The sequence below is a fragment of the Odocoileus virginianus genome, chromosome 34 (genome assembly GCF_023699985.2).
Source record: "Odocoileus virginianus isolate 20LAN1187 ecotype Illinois chromosome 34, Ovbor_1.2, whole genome shotgun sequence".
NCBI lineage: Eukaryota > Metazoa > Chordata > Mammalia > Artiodactyla > Cervidae > Odocoileus > Odocoileus virginianus.
Window position 1 is genome coordinate 19,542,608 of NC_069707.1, and position 25,210 is coordinate 19,567,817.

At 37.7% G+C, this 25,210-nt stretch overlaps 1 protein-coding gene across 4 annotated transcripts in view; it reads left to right on the forward strand.

Annotated features, from left to right (window-relative positions):
• The first annotated feature begins 357 nt into the window (after positions 1-357).
• The window catches only part of SHPRH (SNF2 histone linker PHD RING helicase), a 94,738-nt gene continuing 69,885 nt past the window's right edge, over positions 358-25,210 (forward strand). Inside the window, exons 1-10 of one of the 4 annotated variants that reach the window (XR_011485623.1) lie at positions 358-563; positions 8,213-8,879; positions 11,163-11,292; positions 13,129-13,347; positions 16,081-16,159; positions 16,812-16,962; positions 19,931-20,039; positions 20,511-20,767; positions 22,477-23,136; positions 24,390-24,641. Coding sequence is in view for 3 of the 4 variants with exons in the window: in XM_070461458.1 (XP_070317559.1) it covers positions 8,241-8,879; positions 11,163-11,292; positions 13,129-13,347; positions 16,081-16,159; positions 16,812-16,962; positions 19,931-20,039; positions 20,511-20,767; positions 22,477-23,136; positions 24,390-24,641 (2,496 nt within the window). In the remaining variant the exon portion in view is untranslated. Of the gene's footprint in view, positions 564-607; positions 972-8,212; positions 8,880-11,162; positions 11,293-11,792; positions 11,869-13,128; positions 13,348-16,080; positions 16,160-16,811; positions 16,963-19,930; positions 20,040-20,510; positions 20,768-22,476; positions 23,137-24,389; positions 24,642-25,210 lie in introns of those variants that run through there. The other 3 variants (XM_070461458.1, XM_070461459.1, XM_070461460.1) reach the window with 3 other exon arrangements.

Sequence of the window (25,210 nt, forward strand, 5' to 3'; positions counted from 1 at the left end):
ATAACTTCTGAGTGAGATAAACTTCAACCGTAACTAATTAGTGGCTGCTTTCTAGAAACAATTTACAAGGTGTACCTGCAGAATTCTCGTCTTTTTACTAAACCCACAGCTCTTAACATCTATTTCAAGAGTGACCCGTAACCAGCAGCCCCGCCCACTTATAAATCCGCTTAGAGCGCCACCTCCTCCTTTGACGTTCAGCCTATCATGTATTCACTAATGGCTCAGTGTAGCTATCGCGAGACTCCAATGGTATCCTTCGAGAGTCTCTAACCGTGTGGACTTGCGCAGAAGAGACTCATGAAGCTAGGGTCGGAGAAAGGGGGCGGGGCGTCCCGACGTGCGCGTTCACCTTGACCCCACGCTCCAGCGCGCGCCCGGCATCTAGGCGCTGTGGTTTCTGGGCCCCCTGGGAACCCCAACACAAACCAGCATAAAGCGCGCGTGCCCACCTCTGGCCGATGTTCGGTGGATAGCGAATGCGTGCCCGGGACCTGCAGGGGCATCAGAGGGCCCTGGGCCTTGGTGCAGAGAGGCTCTAGGGGCTTGGAGAAACAGTCTAGGTAGGCGCTTGGGTGATAGAGGGTCAGGGGTCAGAGGTCGGGGGCGGAAGGCGTTTCTGGACGCAGACAGAGGTCTCAGGGAGGGACGACTCCGTTGTTTTGGAGCCTGGGAAACTAAAAGACTGACGGGGAGCCGCAGCGCGAGTTTCCGCGACCCTTCCCCATCCCAGACGTGCGGGCCGGGGGACCGCCGCGGCTTGCCCGGGACGAAGAGGAGCCGCGGGAGGGAGGCTTGCTTTTTCCCCCGCGGACTGGGGCCTACGGTGTCTTGTTCGAGCGTCCTAGGGCCCTTGATCTCGCTCCTCTGCCTCCGGGCAGCTTGTTTGCCCGGCCTGCTGGGAGCGATCGGCGCCGACAGCCTTGCTCAGGCTCCTCAAACCGCTTTTGAGTCTTTCCGAAGAGAACTGAGTGGGTATCACCATCCTCCGCAGATAAGCTCCTGGAGACTGGAACTGGGCAGCTGCCTAGCTTATTGGTGTGCGGGATTGTAAATGTAGTAAAGGGGAGGCCGGGGCCTCTGAGTTAAAGTTCTCAGGTACCTCAGGAATCAGGTTAATTACATTCGCATTCAAAACCAGCCTTGCATTTTGTGCCTTTTGACTCCGTGATAGTTTCTACTTTTCAGAACCAGGATATGTTTTCTGATGGTTGACGGTCACTGTCAGATGAACAGGATTAGTAAATAGTGACTTTGTGCCTTTTTTCTAAGGGACTTGATCTTAGCCATGAAGTAAAAACCCTAGATGTTTGGTGTTTTCCTTTTTCTGCCTGCAATGTGGAAGACCTGGATTCGATCCCTGGGTTGGGAAGATCCCCTGGAGAAGGGAACGGCTACCCATTCCAGTATTCTGGCTTGGAGGATTCCATGGACTGTATATAGTCCATGCGGTCTCAAACAGTCGGACACGACTGAACGAGTTTCACTACTTCTGTTTGAATTAACTTGTGACTTTAATAAACAAAAAATACTTTTAGAGTTATTGCAGCTATTTTCAATTATTCTGTTGGGTGATAGCAAGAATGATGAAACTTCCATGAATCGAAATGATCCATGATACCTGTACCATCACCAGAAGGGCTCGTTGGTTTATGATGAGAAATCATGCTGGAAGCAAGATAGTAGTGAGCAGTAGTGGGATAAATGTTCTGTATTGCAAAACATGGCACTTCCAGAGTTTACAAAATCCACTTAGCCAATAAGCTGGCAGTTGAGAATAAAATGATTTTGAAGGATGCTATATATATATATATATATCCTCCTCTTGTCCGGCCTAAAGAACTGTACTTACAGGGTTATTAAATCTGTTATTAAGAGTTCAGGCTAGAAAGATTTGGGGTAATAGAATCTGCTGGTGAAAAGTCAAGGCCTTTTATAAGTATCTGTGACTGGTTTTAGAGTTCTGCAGAAGAAAATACTCTCAACCTGCTGGGGTTATCACTAAGAAAAAAGTTGTGGTAATGCTAGGTCATTGAGAACTTCTCAGTCATCAGTAATGATTGAATTTCACTTGCATAAGGCTTACCTTGCAGCATGATATCTCAAATGTATATACTCTCCGTTTTCCTGGATAGCCTAAATCAGGACCTACCATGGGTTTGTTCTGTATCATTCATTATTGGCAATTATCTTTTAATGAAGAGATAGTAATTTGGAGGGGGAAAAATCTGAATAAGTTTAATTGATATCCATGTATTATCTTAATAGCATTTTATATATTTTTTCTAGCAGTCTATCTTTGTTTTCTGTTAAAGACACAATCAGTTTTCTGTTTCACTCTGGGCCAGAAATTGTAAGGAGTAGTTTCACACTACCTGTAGTCTTTTTGAATGTGGTTGAGTGAGATTGGTCCAAAAAGAAATTTGAGTAAAAGTACTTCTGGGTCCTTGAGAAGAGAGAATATTCACAGAGTTAGAGATCTTTGTTTCATATTACCTTGTATATCATTTCCATCCTGGCCCTGACCCGGCATTGGGAGTACAGTGCTGAATAGGGTTCTGTTCCTGCCTGGCTTTCAAGTAGTTCAAAGTCAAACAGCTGAGAACACTGTAACAGTTGGAATCAAGAAGGAGAGGCCTTTAATTCAGCATACCTGGTCATGGAACGTTTTGTGGGAGATCAGGATATCGATAGGCGGCAAAGCATGAAAGGACATTTCAAGCAAAAGGCATTTAGAGGAATGAGAGTCAAAATGTGGTCCATGTAGGAAACTGTGATATATAATCATGTTACACCCAAACACTGGTATTTAAGTGGGGGAAGAAGGGAAGAAGATTCATCTGGTATGAGGAAAGTAAGGAGAAGGATTTAGAATTGGAATATGATTAGAGATGTATGGAGTTTTACTAGGACCTATTAACTCCCAGTTAACATTATGGTTTTGAGTAGCTTTGATCAAATAATTTAGTCTTCTTTGGTTCAAGAATTATCCCTAGATAAAAATCTCCTTTAAACAAAAAAGAGTTAACCAAAACAGGGTGGTGGGGCAGAGGGAAGGCAGATCATGAATGTTTGCTCAGTAGAGAATGAAATGAGAGCCTGCTCGAAACCCTGGTATTTATTTTTCTTGAACTTATCATTGTAATTGATAAATACTTTGATAATACTGTGACATTGGAAGAATCCAGTTGAAAGCAAACATCTGAGTGAATGTGCAGATTATAGTGGTATATATAGTTTAGAAGATACTGCATGAGGATGAGTGTTACCAGAGAAAAGAACAAAGAGTGAAGGGGAAGTGTTCTGGTTCAGTAATATGTCTATTACAAGACTGTTATAATAGAAAGGGCACGTATTAACCTCTGTTCACAGTTGATGGCTTCAGACTGGTCATGGGACTATTATTGATGCCCCACCAGTTGAGCAGACATTTCCCATCCATGCTGTACTTTGCCAGGAAAGAAATGGATTTCTGTAGGCAGCTAGCTATCCGTAACAAGGTTTCTCAAACATGGCTGCCTGCTAGAATCACCAAGTGAGAGTGAAAGTGTTAGTTGCTCAGTTGTGTCCAAATCTTTGTGACCCCATGGACTGTAGCCTGCCAGGCTCCTCTGTCCATGGAATTCTCCAGGCAAGACTACTGGAGTGGGTTGCCATCCCCTTCTCCAGGGGATCTTCCCAGCTCAGGGATTGAACCCAGGTCTCCTGCATTGCAGGTAGGCTCTACTGTCTGAGCCACCAGGGGAGAATCACCAAGGGAACCTAAAAAACAATGGAGGTGGTGCCTGGGCCCTGCCCCAGAGATGATAGTTTAATTGGCTGGGCTAGTACCAGGGCATCAAGATTTTGAAAATTTCCCCCAGATGGTTCTAGTGTTCAGTCAGGTTTGAAACGCACTGATCTGTAGTTCCCATCCTGCCCCTTTAAAGTTTGGTTATTGTAAAGTGTAGTTTATACTGTTCTCAGGGTGATGATAATAGCAACTACTGCTTACTGAATATATGCTAAATTTCAGTTGCTGCGCTGTTGTACATACACACAGAAGCTAGATAACTTCTAAGTGCCAAAGCTAGAATTAGAGTTTAGGACCCCAAAACTCACCTTCTCTCATATAAGCCACATTGCTTTGCCAGATGTGAGATTCTGTAGCCAATTGCTTTGGGGGCCATTCGAGTTAATGATTCCATCATCACCATGTTACTAATATTATGGTGGTTAGTGAGATAGATTGTGTAACTGGCCCAGTTCCCTCCCCATATGTCCCCACCATTTGACTTTGAGTCCATCTGTGAGACCTTGCTTTGCCCATGGAACCTTAATGTTTTTACCCTAACCAAAAGCCCAAAAGTACTTGTGTGATTGGATTTGCAGTCATTCCTCAGTCACTGTCATAACATTCTTATTTTTTTTTGCTGGTGCAAGGAGAAAGATGACTATACTTAGGAGAGCCAAGCAGCTTTTCCTGAAACCTAGCCTATATCATCAGCCAATTCTAAACTGATCTGCAGATCAGTGAGAATAAATGATTGCTGTCTCCAGGCAGAGCTTTGGGTGATGTGTTATACGGCATATTTATGATGGTGGCTAACTGATAAACTGGTGTAGAAGACTGACTTGATTCCAGTATTCCAACCTGTGCTCTGAGGAGAACTGGACACAGACAAGCACTTAGGATATTAGGGACTTTCTGTATTATTCTGATCTCTTATTCAAAGTAATAGAGGAGACAAGATGCTTGAAAAGTAGTTAACTATAGTCAGAGGTTGATTGTAGACTGTCACCTCCTTATTCATAAACCAAGCACTGATTAAGGGAATGGAATTCTCGTGATTGACTTAGAACAGCAGTTTTTGATAGACATTTTGCAATTAGGAAAATGTTCAATTATTGTCAGTCCAACACCGTAGCTTCTGGTCACATACAGCTTTTGAGCACTTGAACTATGGCTCGGGAGAATGAAGAGCTGAGTTTAAATCTTTTTGTTTTTAACTTAAATACTACCTCTTAAAGTTAGACGCAGCTGTCGGCATCCTTATGGGACTACACAAACAACTTCTTTGCGGCTGCCGAGGAAGTCACTCTTCTTTTAAGTCACAAAGCTGACATGTTTCTCAGTAAGAGAAAGTTCTGTCAACAAGGAAATGAGGTAGATCTTAGGTAGATAAATATTACTTGTTGTTTCATGGTTATTGTCCTATTCAGATTTTTCTATTTATTGGGGCAACTTTACTCATTACATTTTCTTAGTAAATTATGCATTTTATTGATACATTTCAAGTTTATTGGAATAAAGCTATTAAGAGTTTTTAATTCCCTTCTGTACTTGCTTTTTGTTTTTGCCTTTTAAATCAGTTTTATTAAGATAAATTATGTACAATAAAATTCAACAATTTTATGTATACAGTTTGATAAATTTTGACAAATGTATAAAATCATGTGATCACCTGTGGAACATTTCTGTTACCCCAAAGGTTCCCCTTTTGCTTCTTTGCTGTCAGTCACAACTCTTACCACTTCCTGACCCCTGGGAACCATAATCTGCTTTCTAACACTAGATTCTTTACTTTCTCTAGAATTTCATATAAATGGAATCGTGCACTATATAGTCTTTCAGCTTCCTTCACTTAGTATAATGTGTTAAAAATTCATCCATGTTATATGTATCAGTTTATTATGAGTAGCATTCCATTTGTTTATCCATTCATCAGGTGGTGAACATTTGGGTTGTTTCCCGGTTTAGGCATTTATTAACAAAATTGATATTAACAAATTCAAGTTTAAGTTTTTTATGTTTTTGTGTTTTTTATTTCTCTTAGGTAAACACCTGTTAGTGGGAATTAATAGGCTGTGCAGAAAGTATATATTTAATTTGTAAGAAGTTGACACACTTTTCCTGTTGGAATGTTTGAGAATTCAGTTCTAGTTGTTCTGTGTCCTTGGTCTTTAACATTTTAACCATTCTACTAGATACATAGTTTCTCATTGTGGTGTATGAGTTGAATTTGCAATGCCTTAATGACTGAGGATGGTAAGGATACTTTCATGTGCTTATTTGGCACTTAGAGATCATCTTTTGTGAAATGACCGTTCAGCATTTATGTCCATTTTTAAATAAGGTTTTTCTTAAATATTGGTTTGCAAGAGTTATTTATGTATTTCACATATAAATCTTTCATCAGATCTCTGTTCTATTTTCTCTTTTTATGAAGACTTGACAGTTTTAAGAATAAGAAGTTTACAACTTTTGTTTAAAGTTAATTATCTTTTAAAGGAGTGTAAGATAAGAGAAAAATAATATTATATTATACAGATATTTTTCATTTATGTTTTTTTTCTTTGTGTAGGTCCAAATTTCCATCTAATATCATTTTCCTCTGCCTTGAGTACTTCATTTAACATTTCTTGTGCCGTGGGTCTCCACTTTAGGTTCCACTGCCAGATCCCACCACTACCAGCCCCACCACTAAACATGGCAGCCCCCTTGATGATGCTCTCGCCTCTTGTGCTGATACAGTCACGCTGTCACTTAGCTTTCCATTCTGATTCCTTCTGTGTCATTCTTTAGGAAGACCTCAAAGTTTCTGGTCAACTGAGAAGTCCCATCATTTGTACTATCTTAAACAGGGCTAGATTCAGGGCAGAATAATTGAGAATGGGGTGTTAGCAGGGATAGAGGAGTGTAGACTGCTCTGCGTACTGAGTTTGTCTTCACAAAACCAAAATGCAGCCTGATGTTTGTACTGAATTAAAGACCATGGTTTGATCTACACTACTTATATATCCTTTCCTCAAATACAGGATGGTGTTGAATACTTACTGGGGACTCATGCAATACCTGGCTGGATTTTATTTTTTAAAAAAATGAGAATTACTGAGAATATTTATTAAACTGCACTTGAAGTCAAATTTTATTTATACATTCCTTTCTCTTTTTTTTCAGCTACATGGTTGGAATATATTGAATTAGGCACCAGCCATCATTGTGACTTTATGATTTAACTCCTCTGAATTCTGTGTTACATATTGGAATTGGCTATTCTTTTGGGGAAAGGGAATGGCTACCCACTTCAGTATTCTTGCCTGGAGAATTCCATGGACTGTATAGCCTATGGGGTCGTAAAGAATCGGACATGACTGAGTGACTTTAGTTTAGGGCCTGCCTTATATAGGCTACTTTCAGCTTAATTGAAAAAGCTTTCTTTTCTTTTTTTCCTATTTTCTTAAAGTCTTTTCTTTTATTGTCTCTGCTTTGTTTCCCCTCATTGCTATCTGTCACCATCTTATTCCTTGTCCAGCTATCCTCTTATTCTTTTTATAGTCTAATTCACAAAAAGAAATACATTCCCATATTTTCATCTTCCTCTTTTGAAAAAGTATATATTTTTAGAGATTTCTAAGCTATGTCAGGGTCAAGTGAAGTTTTGTTAACGCTTTGGAATTAGAAAACAAAATGAAATCCTGTAGTGATTATATGGGTTTAAGTGTTACTAAAAATTTTCAAATAAGCATTTGCAGAATATTTGAGAGATTTATCTTACTCAGTTCAGTTCAGTCGCTCAGTCATGTCCAACTCTTTGCGACCCCGTGAACTGCAGCACGCCAGGCCTCCCTGTCCATCACCAACTCCCAGAGTCCACCCAAACCCATGTCCATTGAGTCAGTGATACCATCCAACCATCTCATCCTCTGTCATCCCCTTCTCCTCCTGCCCTCAATCTTTCCCAGCATCAGAGTCTTTTCAAATGAGTCAGCTCTTCACATCAGGTGGCCAAAGTATTGGAGTTTCAGCTTCAACATCAGTCCTTCCAATGAGCACCCAGGACTGATCTCCTTTAGGATGGACTGGTTGGATCTCCTTGCAGTCCAAGGGACTCTCAAGAGTCTTCTCCAACACCACAGTTACCTTACTATCATGCATTTAAAAATCATTAAATGTATTTTTAGAATTTATTTTAAACACAAATTTGTCTATATTAAATTTTTCTAAAAAGACCATTAAGATCATTAGGATTTGTGTGACACAAGAGATTATAGTCAATGTGTTCCATAAATGTATCTGACATTAAAAAAAAAATTATCCATTGCTTTATGTACCTCTTTAAAGATTTCATGTTTTGTGTGGGATTATTATTCTATGTTGAATTGCTCATCTGGGAATATTTTAATACTAAAATCCTCTCTTGGAATGTATGCTGTTGTGCTTATCTTCTAGGGTTCACATTTACCAAGAGAACTTGAGAATGAGCAGCCGACGGAAACGTGCTCCCCCAGTGAGGGTAGATGAGGAAAAGCAACAGCAGCTTTGCTGGAATATGCATGAGGACAGAAGGAATGAACCTCTCACCTTAACTGATGACGAGCAGTCCTGCCCAGGTTTGGACCCCTCTCCTGCTCACCGCATCATCCTAGATGACAGTCTAAAGGAAGAAGTGGCTCACAGAGAAAAGAGGAGATGTTCCGAAGCCGTGAGCATCTCAAAACCAATTGATAAAGAAGAGACTGGTGGCATTTTTTCCCCTTTGTCTGTAAAACTGAATATTGTAATTTCTCCCTATCACTTTGATAATTCTTGGAAAGCATTTCTAGGAGAATTCACTCTTCAGCTTCTTCCTGAACAGTGTTTAATTGAAAATTTTTCTGAAAAGAGTTTTACACTGACAAGTTCCGAGCTGAGCAATCAGTTCCTGATCTATGTTCATTCAGGATGTGAAAATGTAAAGAACAAAGAAAGAGGACTCAGTGAGCCAGTCAGTATCTGTGACAAGGGAATTCAAGTGGGGTCGTCCTTCAGCAGTGAAATGTTAGAAGATTTGGGATGGCTGCAAAAGAAGAAAAGAATCAAACTTTACCAAAAACCAGAAGAAAATAACATTATCAAGGTATCAGTTTATATGGTGTTTATATAAGGTTCTTCTGCATTGGATACCCCATTTTGGAATTAACTTAGAAGGAAGCTCTATAAAGCCAGCGATAAGCGTTTCATTATTAAGTGTCAAAGTACACTTCATTGGGAGCATTCAATAACTATAAAAATATATGTACATATATATTTTATATATCATAGCCAATCATTTCCAGGCTGTACTTTTGGGGATCTTCCTGATTTCACCCTTTCCAGCTGTACTCTCAGTGACTTGTTCTGATCTTCGTTATCTCTTTCTCTTCCAGTAGCAATCCTTTCATCATTGCCTTTTCAGTTCTTTCATCTCCTTTGTCTCTGGGCTGGTATGATATGAATGCAAATGGAATTCTAGTCTATTTATGCCTACAGAATTAACTATAATTTGGCATATAAGTCTCTCCTTTGATAGGCCTTTGTCTCCTCCAGCTTTATCTGTCTCCTTCTCAACTCTATCACTCTGCTGTTTATTCTGTCCCAGAAACTACAAATTGATTTGTTTCCTGCATACACCCTGATGTCTTTCTGCATCTGTGCTTTTGCTCTCATACTTCCCTCTGCCTGGGCTGTTGCTTCCTCATCCCTCAAAACTCCTGGTCATTCCTCAATGTGAAGCTCCTTCATCTGAGGAGATCTTTTCTTAAACGCCATGGATGGTGTTACATGCTCTTCCCCCATAATACCTGACGCACATGCTTATTTTTGCCTTTATTGCTTGTAGTGTACTTCCATTTTAGATCTCCCCTCCCCCCTGCACTCGACTATGAAGTTTTTTTAATCTTCACAGCCCAGTAGAATACCAAATACTAAACAGATTTTCAGCAAATGGGTGAATAAATTTATGATTCATTTCAAGCTTTGCTATTCACTAGCCAAGTAACTTTTGGTGAATTGTTTAGACTCATTAATTTCAGCTTCTTTCCATATGAAATGTAAATAATACTCATTCCTTTCATCTCATACAATTGTGCTGAAAATCAGGGGACGTAATGTAAGTAAATGTACTTCGAAAACTACAAAGCAAGTTAATATGTCTTCATTCTAATACTTGAAATATACTTGATTCAATACTTGAAATTCTAAAATGTTAAATTCACTTTTGTTCAGTTGAAAACATCATACATGTGTGTTTTACATTTGTCACACTAAAAAGCAGTTATATCAATAGCCCTATTTATAGCTTCAGAATTGACTGAAGGAAAGGAGAAAATTTAGAAGCATTAGATTATAATTAATTCTTCCCTGTACAGTCAAACTCTGCATCCTAGCATCCCCTCTCTGTTGATTGTGAGAACCACAAAATGTGGCTCAAGTTAAAAACATATTTAAGAGTTTGTGGTTTGTATGCCTGTGTTCTATCCACTTTCTCCTACATCAAGTCTTGATCTCTTCTGTCTTCCCTAATCCCTACTTTTATAAATATTTAAACACTTACTGCTGCAATAGCAAGGCATCTCTAAGCAAACACAGAGCAGAATATAAATAATAATGAAAAGTACTCTTTGCCACTTATTCCAGTGTAATGCTGATTGAATTTTGTTCTTTACTGAAAGAATGAGAGTCTCTCAGTGATCATGGAATCAGGGCCAGCATAATACAGGGAAATGAAGGAAACTGTGTTTGTTGATTATCTACCATTAGGAATTTTAAAAATTATACTAAGTGGGCTATTCATATAGTCTTCTCTCCATTTTGTAAATGACAACATTTGGGTTAAAATCAATCATTTTGCAATGCCAGTATTAAAATTCAAGTATTTTGACTGGAAAGCTTCATACTACATTGTTTCACCAAAGTTAAGCTGTATAACCTTAATCAGGGCCTATTTTCCTGAACATTTTAGTGTTTGATCTCGGAATAGGGATTAGTAAAACCTCTCTGTGCTTAAGAATCTTCTTGGGGAATCTGTGTTTTTAACCAGCTTCACTGATTATTCTGATGATCATCTAGCTGGGAAATCATTGACTTGGTAGGTAGAATTGGTGTTCTCATCACAGTCTCGCAGGTTTAGTTCCAGTTAGGGAAATATTTTTTTCTAGCTACTTAAATGGTGCATCACACATAGTAAGCCCTGCATTTGCAGAATAAATTTGTTATTGAAAGTGGGAATATCTGAGATTTGGTAGGTATATATTTAGAGTCTGTGGGGTACATACTCTGAATACCTTTAAAACTGATGGCGTTAAAAATGTGTTTCTTATATGGTCATTAAAAAATGATGTAGTAAAGTCAAAACTTTTTAATGTTGATTAATTATTTGTAGGTTGGAATTTATCTTTTGGAAGCTGGCCTAGCAAAACCAGATTTTCTGAGTGATGCAAGTTCAAGAATGAAAAAGTTCAATCAACTCATGAAGAGAGTGATGGAAAAGCTATACAATTTTATTATTCCAGGTAATTTTTAAAGTAAACTTTAAAATTGTTGCTCGTGAAGAGCTGTGGATTTCTCCCAAATCCTGTATATAACAACCAGAAAAACAGCTAATAAAACCATAATAAAATTGAACAACCAACATAAAATTGCTATATGACAAAATTATACTTATCTTAAATGCCCCCACTTCTATACTTTTTGTCTTTTTTTTTTTTTTTCGCTTAATAATATGCTTAGCTTATAGTGTGTACTCAAGAAATGTTGATGGCATCAATAGGCAGAATATAAAGAGATCTGAGCTGATTGGAATTTTTGCATTATTCCTGTGTTTATTTTTTTATTTTGTCATGGCCAGAGATTCTTGGCCGGCCTTTACTCCACCTCTCCTTTGCAGTCTGACAAATAATCTCAAGAGCCTGCTTCCCATAAAGACCAGTTAACTTTGCTACTGTTTCTTGGCAAGAAGTTGCATCCTTGGTCAGGACTGCAGTTTCAGAGTTGTCTGCCATTGGTTCCCAAGGGAGAGTGTGGATGGCTTGCTGCAGCCCATCAGCACGACTGGAAAAACGGCTCAGATTCTCCAAGTCCTGCTCATGGTGGGTCAGCCTTATTTCTGGTGCAAATCAGAACAGTTTTATACTGGGATATCTGGGAAATCAGTTTCTAAGCTTGGTTATTGAGTTGTTTTTCTGCAGTACATTCTTTGTGAAGCTTTATAATACTAATAATAGTAAATCATTTGCATGCTAAAGACATAACAAAAAGAAAATCACTGGTTTCAGAATTGGAAGGAATGCTTTGAAGTACATCTAGAACTTTTTCAAAGTTATGATAAGAATCCATTGTTCTGCCTTTTAAAAATAATAAAATTGGAACTTTTCAAAGGAAAACTTCAAGTATAATTACTAATAATATGCACCTATACTAAAACAGAAATAGCCAAGCATGTAACTACACATTTATTGTAAACTTTTGAAAATCTTAAAAGAACATAATTTTTATTGAGAAAAGTTAGTTGTGTATTTTGTGGTACAGTCTTTGTTTTAAGGCATATGAGGTATGTCCTACAAATGTGTGTAGGCCTGTTTGAAACCATTCAGTAATAAATCATTGGCTACAGGGGCCTTGCAAATTTTTCACGAGTTTGAGGGGTTTGTTTTTTTTCACATTGTAAGCATGAATCTTTTTCCACAGGGCAATTGTGCCCAACACATGAATCTGAAATTCTTATGAATTTGTATTGGTGGCATAAGCCCTTAATCTCCTAATTGGAGCTGCTGCTGCTGTTACCAAATACCTGTCCTTTTTTAGCATAAGAAATAGAATGGGAAGCTTTTTCTTATTAGATATAGAAAAATTGTCTGCCTGTGGATTTTTTTAATGTTGTAAAAGTAAAATAAATTATTCTTTTACAAACTGCAATAGATATTCACATTCAGTTCCTCAGAGGTTTATGAAACGTCTACAATGGGCATAGCACATGCTGGCTGCTCTGAGGAGCTATAAAAACAAAAGACAGCCTTTGCTCTCAAAGAGCGCTAACAGTTCAGTGGGGAAGGGATGAATGCGCACAAATGATTATACTACGAGAAAGACTGCAGTGTATTGTTATATCCAATGTATGAGAGTGTTGCATGAACACAGAGTATTCTGATCAGGGAAAACAAAATGTCATGAAAAAAAGTATCAGTTATATTATCTTGAAGGTGGAAGCATAGATTTTTGATCAGTCAAAAGGCACACTAAGCAAAGCCCCAGAGTCGGGAGAGTACGTGGTGTGTTCTGGGAATAAGAACTGCTTATAGTTATAAATGTAGATCTTGTTGTTCTGAGTACACTTCTTCTTGGATGTACAGATGTGTTGGAAGAGGATGAGGAAGGTTCCGATAGTGAGCCAGAGGGACAGGACATTGATGAACTCTATCACTTTGTGAGGCAGACACATCAGCAAGAAACTCGGTCCATCCAAGTGGATGTCCAGCATCCTGCGCTGACCCCTGTGTTGAGACCGTACCAAAGAGAGGCTGTCAACTGGATGCTACAACAGGAGCATTTCAAAAGCACCCCTGCTGGTGGCAAGTATAAGATACTTAAAGAAAGGCAAATTGATCAGAGGGATTAAATGAGAGAGTTTGGGTGGAGAAAATCGGTCAGTAAACAAATCATATTGAAAGCCTGGGATAGAATGGGTGTGTTACTGTGAACAAAATTATTTTTTAAGACATCCTTCAAAATTGACACCTAGAGAAATTCATTTATGAGTTCCCTCATCTGTAAAAGTTTGAACTGATTTTTCCAACCAGAGTAAAGTCTGCCTTGATGGAATTTTTAAAAAACCAAGAGATCATTTACATGCCTTTCCAACTAAGAATTGCTTTTGTGACCTGATCAGATGGGAATCTTGCTAATATATGAAAGAAACTGTACAATTTAATCGTGAATGTTAGGGACAGAAAGCAAGTTTATAAAAGTGGGAGACTTGACATGTGACTAATCTGAGCTTCCTAGTTATACTTATTTTCTTTACTCCACAAAATAAATAATAAAAAGAAATGTCATCTAGTAAGTGTTTTCATAAAAGTAGTCAATTTATGGGAATCATTTGTGTCACTGCTTTATCATTGTCTTTAGGGATGGACACTAGATGAGACTTTTACATGTCCCTAGGAAGTGAAGTGCTAACCATTTCTCCTTTTTCCTATATAGATTTAATTAGTGATGAATATCTCTTCCGTATTTCTCCCACTTTTTTATCCAACAAACTTTTTTAAACTTTTTATTTTGGAAATATCAGCTCATAGCCAATATTATTTCTTACTGTTGCTTCTCCCATATTCTGAATTATTTTGAAGTAGTAACCCCACATGGAGAAGGAAATGGCAACCTACTCCAGTTTTCTTGCCTGGAAAACCCCATGGACATAGGAGCCTGGTAGGTACAGTCCATGGGGTCACAAAGAGTCGGCCACAACTGAGTGACTAAACAGCAACAATAACCCCACATGTTATATCATTTCATCTGTTAATGTTTCAATTTACTTCATTAAAAGATAAAGATTTTTTAAACAAATATATATATATATAATGGATTTTGAAACCAAAAGATTTCTTAGTATCACTGTCTCTCTTCCTTCCTAACCCCCTTTCTATTTCTCTCTCTCTTTAGTTTGTTCAAATCTGAAACCAAATAACATCCATATAGTATTGGAATTACTTGCTGTCTCTTAAGTTTCTTTTAGTCCATAGGTTTTATTTCCTCTCCTATTTTTTTCTTATATTTGTTGAAGAAATTTTATAGCTCTATAGAATTTCCTACAGGTTATTTTTTTCTCTAAAATAAAATAATTTTTTTTAACTAAGGAGTTTGATTAAGGTGTAACATAAACAGTAAATGCGTAGATCTTAAGGGCACAGTTTGATAAGTTTTGATAAATCTCTGCATCTGTGTAACTAGCAATTCAGTTAAGACATAGAACCAGACTTTCCCAAAAGTAGACACTGGCCACCCATGCCTCTTGAGACTTGAATTGTGACTGTCCAAATTATGTGGTGTAAGTTTAAAATACACACTAGATTTCTGATAGTACAAAAAGAAAAGAATGTGAAATATCTCACTACTACTATTTATATTGATTGATTATGTATTGAAATGATAATATTGTATTTTGATTACATTAGACAAAAATATTAAAATTAATTTTACCTGTTTCTTTTAATATTTGTATCATACAATGCTGACATAAAATATTTCCATCACCCAGCACTTTCCATCATTGCCTAGTCAGTTCTCCTACTTCAACCCCTTCAGGAGGCAACCACTGTCATCATAAATTAGTTTTGCCTGTTTTTGAAACAGACAATGATAAAATATGTCCACTCAGGTGGAGGGGAGTTGCCCTTTTTCAGCATAATGTTTTTGAGGTTCATCCATGCTGCATGTATCAGTAATTCATTGTTTTTTGTCCCCAGGCTAGATTTTGTTGATTAAATCACATGTGTCATTTAGTGGTTTTTTGGTTCTCTGTGGTTCCCATAAATTAAAACTTTTAATCTTTTAATTTTTTTTTGTTTTATAAAACCTATAGGTCTGTATTCCTACTTCACCTATTAATCACTGAAGACGGTAACAAAAAATGACTAACCATTTCACTCGAAGTAGAGACATACCTACAACTTAGCAGTTGGTTTAAACAACTTAAAATATTGATTGAGAAGGGATAGTGGAAGATGCTGGTTGACACAGACTCAGTACTTCATTGCTGTAGTTTGAGATATTTTTTTTTTTCCTCAGTTAAGCCTTTCCTCTACTCAGACCCGTATGAAAGGTTAGATCTGATATAAGTTAGTGTATTAGCCCAGTATCATTTATCTGTGAAATTATTTAACAATATAAGGTAACTTCTTAAAGCATGTGTAAAAGACAAGCTGCTTTCATTTATTGGCTGAGCCTTGATGAAATGTATTGGTTTTCTTTTCCTATTAATCCTCTATACTAGTATAATTTGTATTATTTTGCTATACTTTGCATAATTAAAATACAACTAATAAATTATAAAGTATCCAATAAAATATAATTGCAGGTGTAACTTGCTTTAGTTTTTCTGCCTTATCACTTGCTTCTATGGGAAATATTTGTGTGCTAAGCAAAGGAAGCAAAAGTGTAATATCTGAAGAATAAAGTGGTGTCCTGGCCTTTTACCCACATGTATGTGCCTTCCCAGGGTATCCTGGCTGTTGACTTACTTTTATTTTGATGTAATTATCTGGCAGAATGGAAAATAAACAGAAAATGGTTTATTTTTCTTGTAGAAAATACCCTGCACTTTCTATGGAGAGAAATTGTTACATCTGAGGGTTTGAAACTCTACTACAATCCATACACAGGCTGGTAAGGCAAAACTCTGCTTGCGTGCTTGATATTGAAAACAAATATTATGAAAACCTATATGAGATTGACAGCATATGTCTTAAGCCTTGGCAGTACCTCAAAAAAGACATACTAAATTAAAGTCTCATTAGACAGTTTTATAGATAGGATAGACATGGAATTAATAGCACTTGTAATTTTTTGGTAGATAAATGCAGTAGTATAGACATAAGATGTGTAGTTACTGATATTTAAAGAGAGTATAATTTAAGTAAAATATCACCTTACTATGGGCCAGTTCATTAAATTTGTTAATTGTATTATAAAAGAGTTTTTAAGAGTCAATAAATATGATTAGTGAATCAGTAGTTATTGCCATTTTTATTCACAGATTCATAAAGGTCACAGAAGGTAGACATGCTTCCCTTTATTTATGGGAGGAAAAAAAATGATGATAGTACCAATTCTGTTTCTGCACACTTAAGTTGTCAACTCAGGCAGCTTTTTTATTCTCACTGTTCTTATATTCATGATCTAGGGATTATAATTGTTGCAACTGAAAGTATAGTTTTAAAAAGCTTAAGACTTTTATGCATTTCTCCCAGTTCTCTTTAGGAACAGGGTGATTTATATTTGCATTCCTATGATGTGTTTTTCTTGTATTTTCCTTTAGCATCATTCGTGAGTACCCAAATGCTGGACCACAGTTGCTTGGTGGGATCTTAGCAGATGAGATGGGTCTTGGAAAGACAGTGGAAGTTTTGGCTCTGATTCTGACACATACTCGACAAGATGTCAAACAAGATGCTCTCACTCTTCCTGAGGTAGGAGGAGTACTACAGGGCTTGGGAAAGCAGAGCATATGTTCTCCAGAAAGCATCGTATGTTGAACATTTGGTTGGCACTTAAGTCAACACTTTTAGTTTCTTCTGTGGCTTATGACTTGTATTAGTTGTTAACTTCACATAGGCACAGAAAATGGGATATTTGTGACCTGGCAAAGTTTTTTAAAGTGATATTGGCCAATCACAAAGGGGATAGATATGCTGTTATTTATCAAGCTTCCTTCTAGTTGGCAGAGAAATTCTGTTAGGAAAGCTTGATTACTTCCTCAAATGTTTTGTCACTTCTTCAGATCTCCACACCACTGCTACATATTTTTGAGAGCTATTTTTCAAAAATTGTGCAAATCTCAGATATATAAATCTTGGGGTCAAATAATTAGAACTTTGTTAAAGGGTAAATAGCTAAGTAAGTAGATTTCTCAATGAAACGAACAAATGAAACAAACAAAATTTCTCAGTAAACAAACTCTTGACTCTAAAATGAATGTGTGTTAGTCGCTCTGTTTAGTTCAGTCACTCAGTCATGTCCGACTCTTTGCGACCCCATGAACTGCAGCATGCCAGGCCTCCCTGTCCACCACCAACTCCCGGAGTCCACCCAAACGCATGTCCGTCGAGTTGGTGATTCCATCCAACCATCTCATCCTCTGTCGTCCTCTTCTCCTCCTGCCCTCAGTCTTTCCCAGCATCAGGGTCTTTTGAAATGAGTCAGCTCTTCACGTCAGGTGGCCAAAGTATTGGAGTTTCACCTTCAACAATAGTCCTTCCAATGAACACCCAGGACTGATCTCCTTTAGGATGGACTGCTTGGATCTCCTTGCTCTCCAAGGGACTCTCAAGAGTCTTCTACAACACCACAGTTCAAAAGCATCAATTCTTTGACGCACAATTTTCTTTATAGTCCAGCTCTCACATCCATACATGACTACTGGAAAAACCATAGCCTTGACTAGATGGACCTTTGTTGGCAAAGTAATGTCTCTGCTTTTTAATGTGCTGTCTAGTTTGGTCATAACTTTCCTTCCAAGGAGTAAGCGTCTTTTAATTTCACAGCTGCAGTCACCATCTGCAGTGATTTTGGAGCCCAGAAAAATAAAGTCAGCCACTATTTCCACTGTTTTCCCATCCATTTGCCATGAAGTGATAGAACCGGATGCCATGATCTTAGTTCTGAATGTTGAGCTTTAAGCCAGCTTTTTCACTCTCCTCTTTCACTTTCATCAGGAGGCTCTTTAGTTCTTCTTCACTTTCTGCCATAAGGGTGGTGTCATCTGCATATCTGCGGTTATTGATATTTCTCCCGGCAATCTTGATTCCAGCTTGTGCTTCCTCCAGCCCAGCGTTTCTCGTGATGTGCTCTGCATGTAAGTTAAATAAGCAGGGTGATAATATACAGCCTTGATGTACTCCTTTTCCTATTTGGAACCAGTCTGTTGTTCCTTGTCCAGTTCTAACTGTTGCTTCCTGACCTACATACAGGTTTCTCAAGAGGCAGGTCAGGTGGTCTGGTATTCCCCTCTTTCAGAATTTTCCACAGTTTATTGTGATCCACACAGTCAAAGGCTTTGGCATAGTCAATAAAGCAGAAATAGATGTTTTTCTAGGACTCCCTTGCTTTTTCGATGAGCCAGCAGATGTTGGCAATTTGATCTCTGGTTCCTCTGCCTTTTCTAAAACCAGCTTGAACATCTGGAAGTTCATGGTTCACGTATTGCTGAAGCCTGGCTTGGAAAATTTTAAGCATTACTTGACTAGCGTGTGAGATGAGTGCAATTGTGTGGTAGTTTGAGCATTCTTTGGCATTGCCTTTCTTTGGGATTGGAATGAAAACTGACCTTTTCCAGTCCTGTGGTCACTGCTGAGTTTTCCAAATGTGCTGGCATATTGAGTGCAGCACTTTCACAGCATCGTCTTTCAGGATTTGAAATAGCTCCACTGGAATTCCATCACCTCCACTAGCTTTGTTCGTAGTGATGCTTTCTAAGGCCCACTTGACTTCACATTCCAGGATGTCTGGCTCTGGGTGAGTGATGACACCATCATGATTATCTGGGTCATGAAGATCTTTTTTGTACAGTTTTTTTGTGTATTCTTGTTAGTCTCTCAGTCATGTCTAATTCTTTGCAACCCCAGGGATTGTAGCTCCCCAGGATTATCTGTCCATGGGATTCTCCAGGCAAGAATAGTGGACTGGGTAGCCATTCTCTTCTCCAGAGGATCTTCCCAACCCAGGGATTGAACCTGGGTCTCCTGCATTGCAGGTGGATTTCTTTACCATCTGAGCCCCTAGGGAAACCCTCTAAAGTGTATAGTTGTGTTTAAAAATATAAATTTTAGAGTTTATAAGAAAAAAAGCTTCACTGAGATTCATAGTTTATAGTTTATATTTTCAGATAATGAAATCGTCAATTAGCACATTAAATCCTGCTGAAATGAGGCCAGGGTCCACCATGCTTGCAACCTTAGCAGTTATGTGATCTTTTGATGGGGTAAAGTTTGCAAAATTATCCTTTCAGATTTGAGTAAGGGATAGAGTAGAGAATGTCTGTTTCCTTTGTAGAGAAATGAGTTGGCATGTACAGTTTTAACTATCAATAACTTCCTTTTGAGGGTTTTCTGCTCATTAGCTGTGTTAATTTTAACTTAATTTGATTGCTATTACAAATTCAGTTGGTTAATACAATTTTAAACAAGGCTTAACATGTTAATTTCAGAAATATCACACTTTAAGTAATTTAATATGCATGCTTTTTTAAAATGATGGCTAGCTGTTAACTCTGAAATAAAATATAAGATTTGTATGTGTGAATAACATATTTAGCCCTTTCTTTCATAATTTGTTACATCTCTTTTGCATCTCCTTAATAGAAGGAGGGTTAATTTTGTGAAACCACTCAGAATACTGAAAGCAAAACACTGTGTAACTGCTTAATGTTGTTTATATCAGGGAGAAGTAGTAAATTATTTCATTCCATCACGTTATTCTGGCGGAAATATAAAAAAGACAGAGACCCAGAATATGGAATTTGAACCAAAAGAAAAAGTTCAGTGCCCCCGTAAGTATGAAATCTGTTAAAGATAACACCTTTTGCAGTGATATTTGTTCTAATTCTTATAATCTTTAATAGCAGTATCTTATAATTGTTATAAATAATTGTTTTTACAGTTGTTTATACTTTGCATAAAAGTTTGGTTACAGGGCATATTATCTTAACAATAGGGTTAGGTAACAAAAGTAAAGATTTATTCTTTGATTTGACTTGATCCAGATAGTTTTGTTGCTTAATTTGTAGATTAGCAAATTAATGTAATGTAATTTGCTTCTTAAATTATTTTCATTACTGTAATTTATTTCTTAATTGAGATAAGTTTATTACATATTCTTCAAAATGATGATATACAGACAGCATGTCTTTAATAAATCTTTATTCTTAACATGGTTCTTAATGCACATTAAGATTAACTGAGTTTTATTTTCTTTTCACTTTAATTGTTTTGACTGAGTTAGCGTATCCTTTTGCATTTAGCTACACGGGTGATGATCCTGACAGCTGTTAAAGAAATGAATGGAAAAAAAGGAGTTTCTATTCTTTCCATCTACAAATATGTCAGTTCTATATATAGATATGATGTTCAGCGGAACAGGAGTCTTCTGAAACGGATGCTCAAATGTTTAATTTTTGAAGGCCTTGTGAAACAGATCAAAGGCCATGGTTTTTCTGGTACTTTTACACTGGGGAAGAATTACAAAGAAGAGGACATACATGATAAAACGAGAAAGCAGGTAATACCGTTTATCAAGTGTGTATGTGATGCTTTACCAAGTAAGTTGACAGACCCCGCCTGTCTAAAGCCAGATGATAAAACAGAAACATTAGGAAAACACTCATGACTATGACTTCTGTTTTCTACTCTCTGAATAAAAGTGCCATCAGAGTAGAAGCTAAAAATAAGTGGTAATTGAGTGGATTATGCAGTTAGTTTGTAAAGCATAACATAGGTTAAAATAACTTTCTTCACCCTCATGCTATTGTCCTCACTCAAAAAGCATGTTCCATACTTTAAAAATGGTAATACATTACATCTGCGTAACTCTACATATAAGTTCTCATTTTCCCTTGTCATCACCTTTTAAAATGTTTATATTTTGTTATAAAACTTCTGGGCCAGTACTACAGTTTACTTTTAAGAAAATAGTTAAAAATTTGTGAATATAAATCAAGAAAAGACTGATGACAACAATTCAAAATGTAGAGTTACTAGCTTAGCTACTTTGAAAGAAATGGCAGACCAAGAAGTTCTCTTCCAAGAGTAGTGAGTCTTCAGCAGTTTTTCCCCAGCCAGGTGAGAAGACTGCAATGAACTTCTATGCTTTTAATAATCCTTCTGCTACCAAAAAAGGAAAATATCCTTCAGTTAATGCCAATCATTCCATGTTAATGTCATTCATTCCTTTGTTCACCCTTGACTGTGACATCACTTCTAGGAAGGTGCAGCTGGCATCTGCCTCCCCAACACAGACCCTATCTGTTATATAACCCCCTTATGCAATCCTGTAGCATCATTTTAAAGGGTCTCGCTCAGTTGTGTCCTCCTCTTCTGCAACACCATGAATTGTAGCCCACCAGGCTCCTCTGTCCATAGGATTCCCCAGGCAAGAATGCTGGAGTGGGTTGCCTTTTACTGTTCTCTCTTTTCCAACAGACTCCTTTGAGACCAGGAGCTAAATATACCTCATACTTACATTCCCAGCATCTAACATGTTGCCTGGCTCAGAATTGGCATTCAATAAGTAATTGCAAGAGGGTACACCAGTAGAAAGGAGAAAGAAAGAAGGAATTTATTTATTTATTGCAATAACTGGTAGATTCATTTTTACTTTAGTTAAAAGCTGTGTTTTAATACTTGATATTTTTATAATTGCCCCTGTTGTTGTTTAGTCACTAAGTCATGTCCAACTCTTTTGTGACCCTGTAGACTGCAGCCCATGGACAGGCCCCTGTATCCATGGGATTTCCCAGGCAAGAATACTGGAGTGGGTTTCCATTTCTTTCTCCAGGGGATCTTTACAGCCCAGGGATTGAACCCACATCACCTTTACTATTGGTGGATTTTTTACCACTGAGCCACCAGGGAAGCCCATAATTACCCTCGTTTGTATCTTTATGTATTATAAACTACCAGTCTTCTATTGATTTAGACAGACTGTAAATTATAAGAGATTGATAGCAAAATTAGTAGCTCCCTTTATTTCTAAGTTTTGTTCCTTCCAAATCTTAATTAAACAACGGTAGAGTTTTCTTTTCCTTTTGGGCCTGCAGGGAGAGGAGTTCATAGAGCAATTTGAAAACCACTGATCAGGAGTGATTCTCCTCAGGGAAAGAGTGACAAAGACTGCCTATGAGATTTTTATGTAAAGCACATGAAGTTGGGTGTTTAATTTTAGCTATGTCATTCCATTGAAATAAATTAAATAAATAATATTTTTCATAGGCAGTCGGGAGTCCAAGGAAAACTCAGAAAGAATCCAGAAAATCAGGAAACAAGGACACAGACTCTGAATATTTGCCATCAAATACCTCTGATGATGATGATGATCCTTACTATTATTACTGTAAGCCCAGGAGAAACCGTAGTAAGTGGAGGAAGAAACCTGCTCTGTCCACAAAAAGGGAAAAAAGCCAGCTGAGCATCAGTCTCAGCCCACAGGATCACTGCCCACCTACCGGTAACTCTGAAATTACTGATGTTACCACATCTGAAGGTACATGTGTCTTTGAAGTCAGTCAAGAACATTCAGCCAAGGACCAAGCTGAATCTCTAAATCCTGTTGGTGATGACATGCCACACTCTAATATCATGGGTCCCTGTAATTCTCCCGATTATCGCTTTGAGTGCATATGTGGTGAACTTGACCAGGCAGACTGTAAGCCTCGTGTTCAGTGCCTGAAATGCCGCTTGTGGCAACATGCAAAATGTGTGAATTATGAGGAGAAGAATCTGAAGGTTAAACCTTTCTACTGCCCCCACTGCCTTGTTGCAATGGAGCCAGTATCTACAAGAGCAACTCTGATCATCTCCCCCAGTTCCATCTGTCATCAGTGGGTGGATGAAATCAACAGGCATGTGAGGTCATCATCTCTTCGAGTCTTGGTAAGACAGTTTGGACTCTTTAAAGGGATAGGAAAATGTAAATGTTTGCTTATGATAGTTTTTATAATCTTTGTCACCTTGTTTTTATCCCCAAAATTAACTTAATGAGATAATATTAAGTCAGAACTCGAAGAGGAAATTAAGAATAAGAAAAAAATACAGTAGACTGTTTATTCTTTTCTGCCATTAAAAGTTAAAGCACTTTGAGTGGAAAGTTATGAAAGTTTTTGAAAAAGTCCTTAATCATGTAAGGGAAAACATCTTTGTATTCAGAAAGAAATGCAGTTCAAAGGCAACATTGTTTAATAGTTATCTGCTTATATGATCCTTTTAGCTCCAGAATCTTCCCCTGAAGCCTCAGTTACCCCTTCTGTAAAATAAGAATTTACTCATTCAACAAATATTTAGTGAACACCTATTGTGTGCCAGAAATTGTGCTAAGTTCTAAAAGTTGTACCCCCACACACTTTTTGTGAAGATTAAATGATTTGATAAAGTACTGGCACATAGTGAGTGTTCGTTTAATGTTATTGTTCACTACGGTTAGTATTTTTTACACTGTATTCTTCTTTTCTTCTTTTTTTTACACTTTTACACTTTTTTTCTTCTTCTTTTTACACTTTATATTCTTCTTTTCTTCTTTCCAGTAACACAAATGTTACTGGAGATTTTCTATAGTTCAGCCACTGTGATAGGCATGTATAATACAGTAGTTTATAAAACACCATCTTTGCCACTGAGGAGCTCTGTTCTGTAAAGAGGGCAAACCTTGGTTTGTATCTTGACTCTGCTAGTTTTGAGTAAGTCACGTCATGTTTCCTATGTGTGAAATAGGAATAACAACAACTAACAGAGTTGTTGTTAAAGGTGGGAGATAAAACTTTGCAGTGCTAAAACTTAAAAGGCATTCAGTAAATAATAGCTCTTATTGTGCACAGACTATTGATTCCATCTACCCACCTACCTTTTTTCCCCTTTCTTCCACCCATGGAAACTCCTGAGTGTACTTCAAGATCTACTGCAAATTTGAATTCCTCTCTGAATTTACCTTCTTAATCATAAAATTGGTCTCCACTGTGATGCTATCGCGTTTACTTCTGTTACAGTTCCTTTTCCATTGCTTATGTTTTTAGTCTTCCACACTAAAATGCATGTTTCTCTAAATAGTTCTGGGATGTATTTTATAGGATGTTTGGTTATAAACAGAAAGGGCTTGGTAAGGGTATAAATGAATGTCTGTGATTATATCCTAGGTATATCAAGGAGTGAAGAAAGATGGTTTTTTACAGCCTCATTTTTTGGCAGAACAGGATATAGTCATCATTACTTACGATGTCCTCCGTTCAGAACTGAACTATGTAGACATCCCACACAGCAACAGTGAGGATGGGCGTCGCTTAAGGAACCAGAAGCGCTACATGGCTATTCCCAGTCCTCTTGTAGCTGTGGAGTGGTGGAGAATCTGCCTTGATGAAGCTCAGATGGTCGAATGTCCTGCTGTAAAAGTGAGAATTTCTGCAGAATGCTTGAGGGCTGGGGAAGAGACTGGAGGAAACTGTTCATAGGAAATTTAATAGTTTACGTGTAGTTTAACCCACAATATTGACATTTGGCAAAAGTTTGCCTTTGGACACTGTGCATTTGCTTTCTCTTGTGCATGAGCTATATAATCCTTAGGAATTATTTGGTACTCGGAATCATTGCTCTGTATGAAAAGTTCATTTATATTTGAACAAGATGGTAGTTTTTATGTGATGTAGATCTAAGTAAACTCTACTTAGGGACTTTTATCATCATTTCTGCTACATGGAGTGCTCACCATACAGGCTCTGGTAACTGACAGCTTTTTATCAGAGACCAAATGGTAATGGAAAAATGCTAAAGGAAAAACTTTTATTCAGACTCCACTGTATGTCTTTATTCTGTCTTCTGTGCCCAGTCTGTGGCCTGAACTGAATTTGTGAGTCATGCCTATTAGCACAGTGGTTCTTCTCATCTGGAGGATGGGCTGGGCTAGGGAATGTATCACTCAGTTGGGGCATTTTCATTCTATCCATACATGAACTTCCTTTCC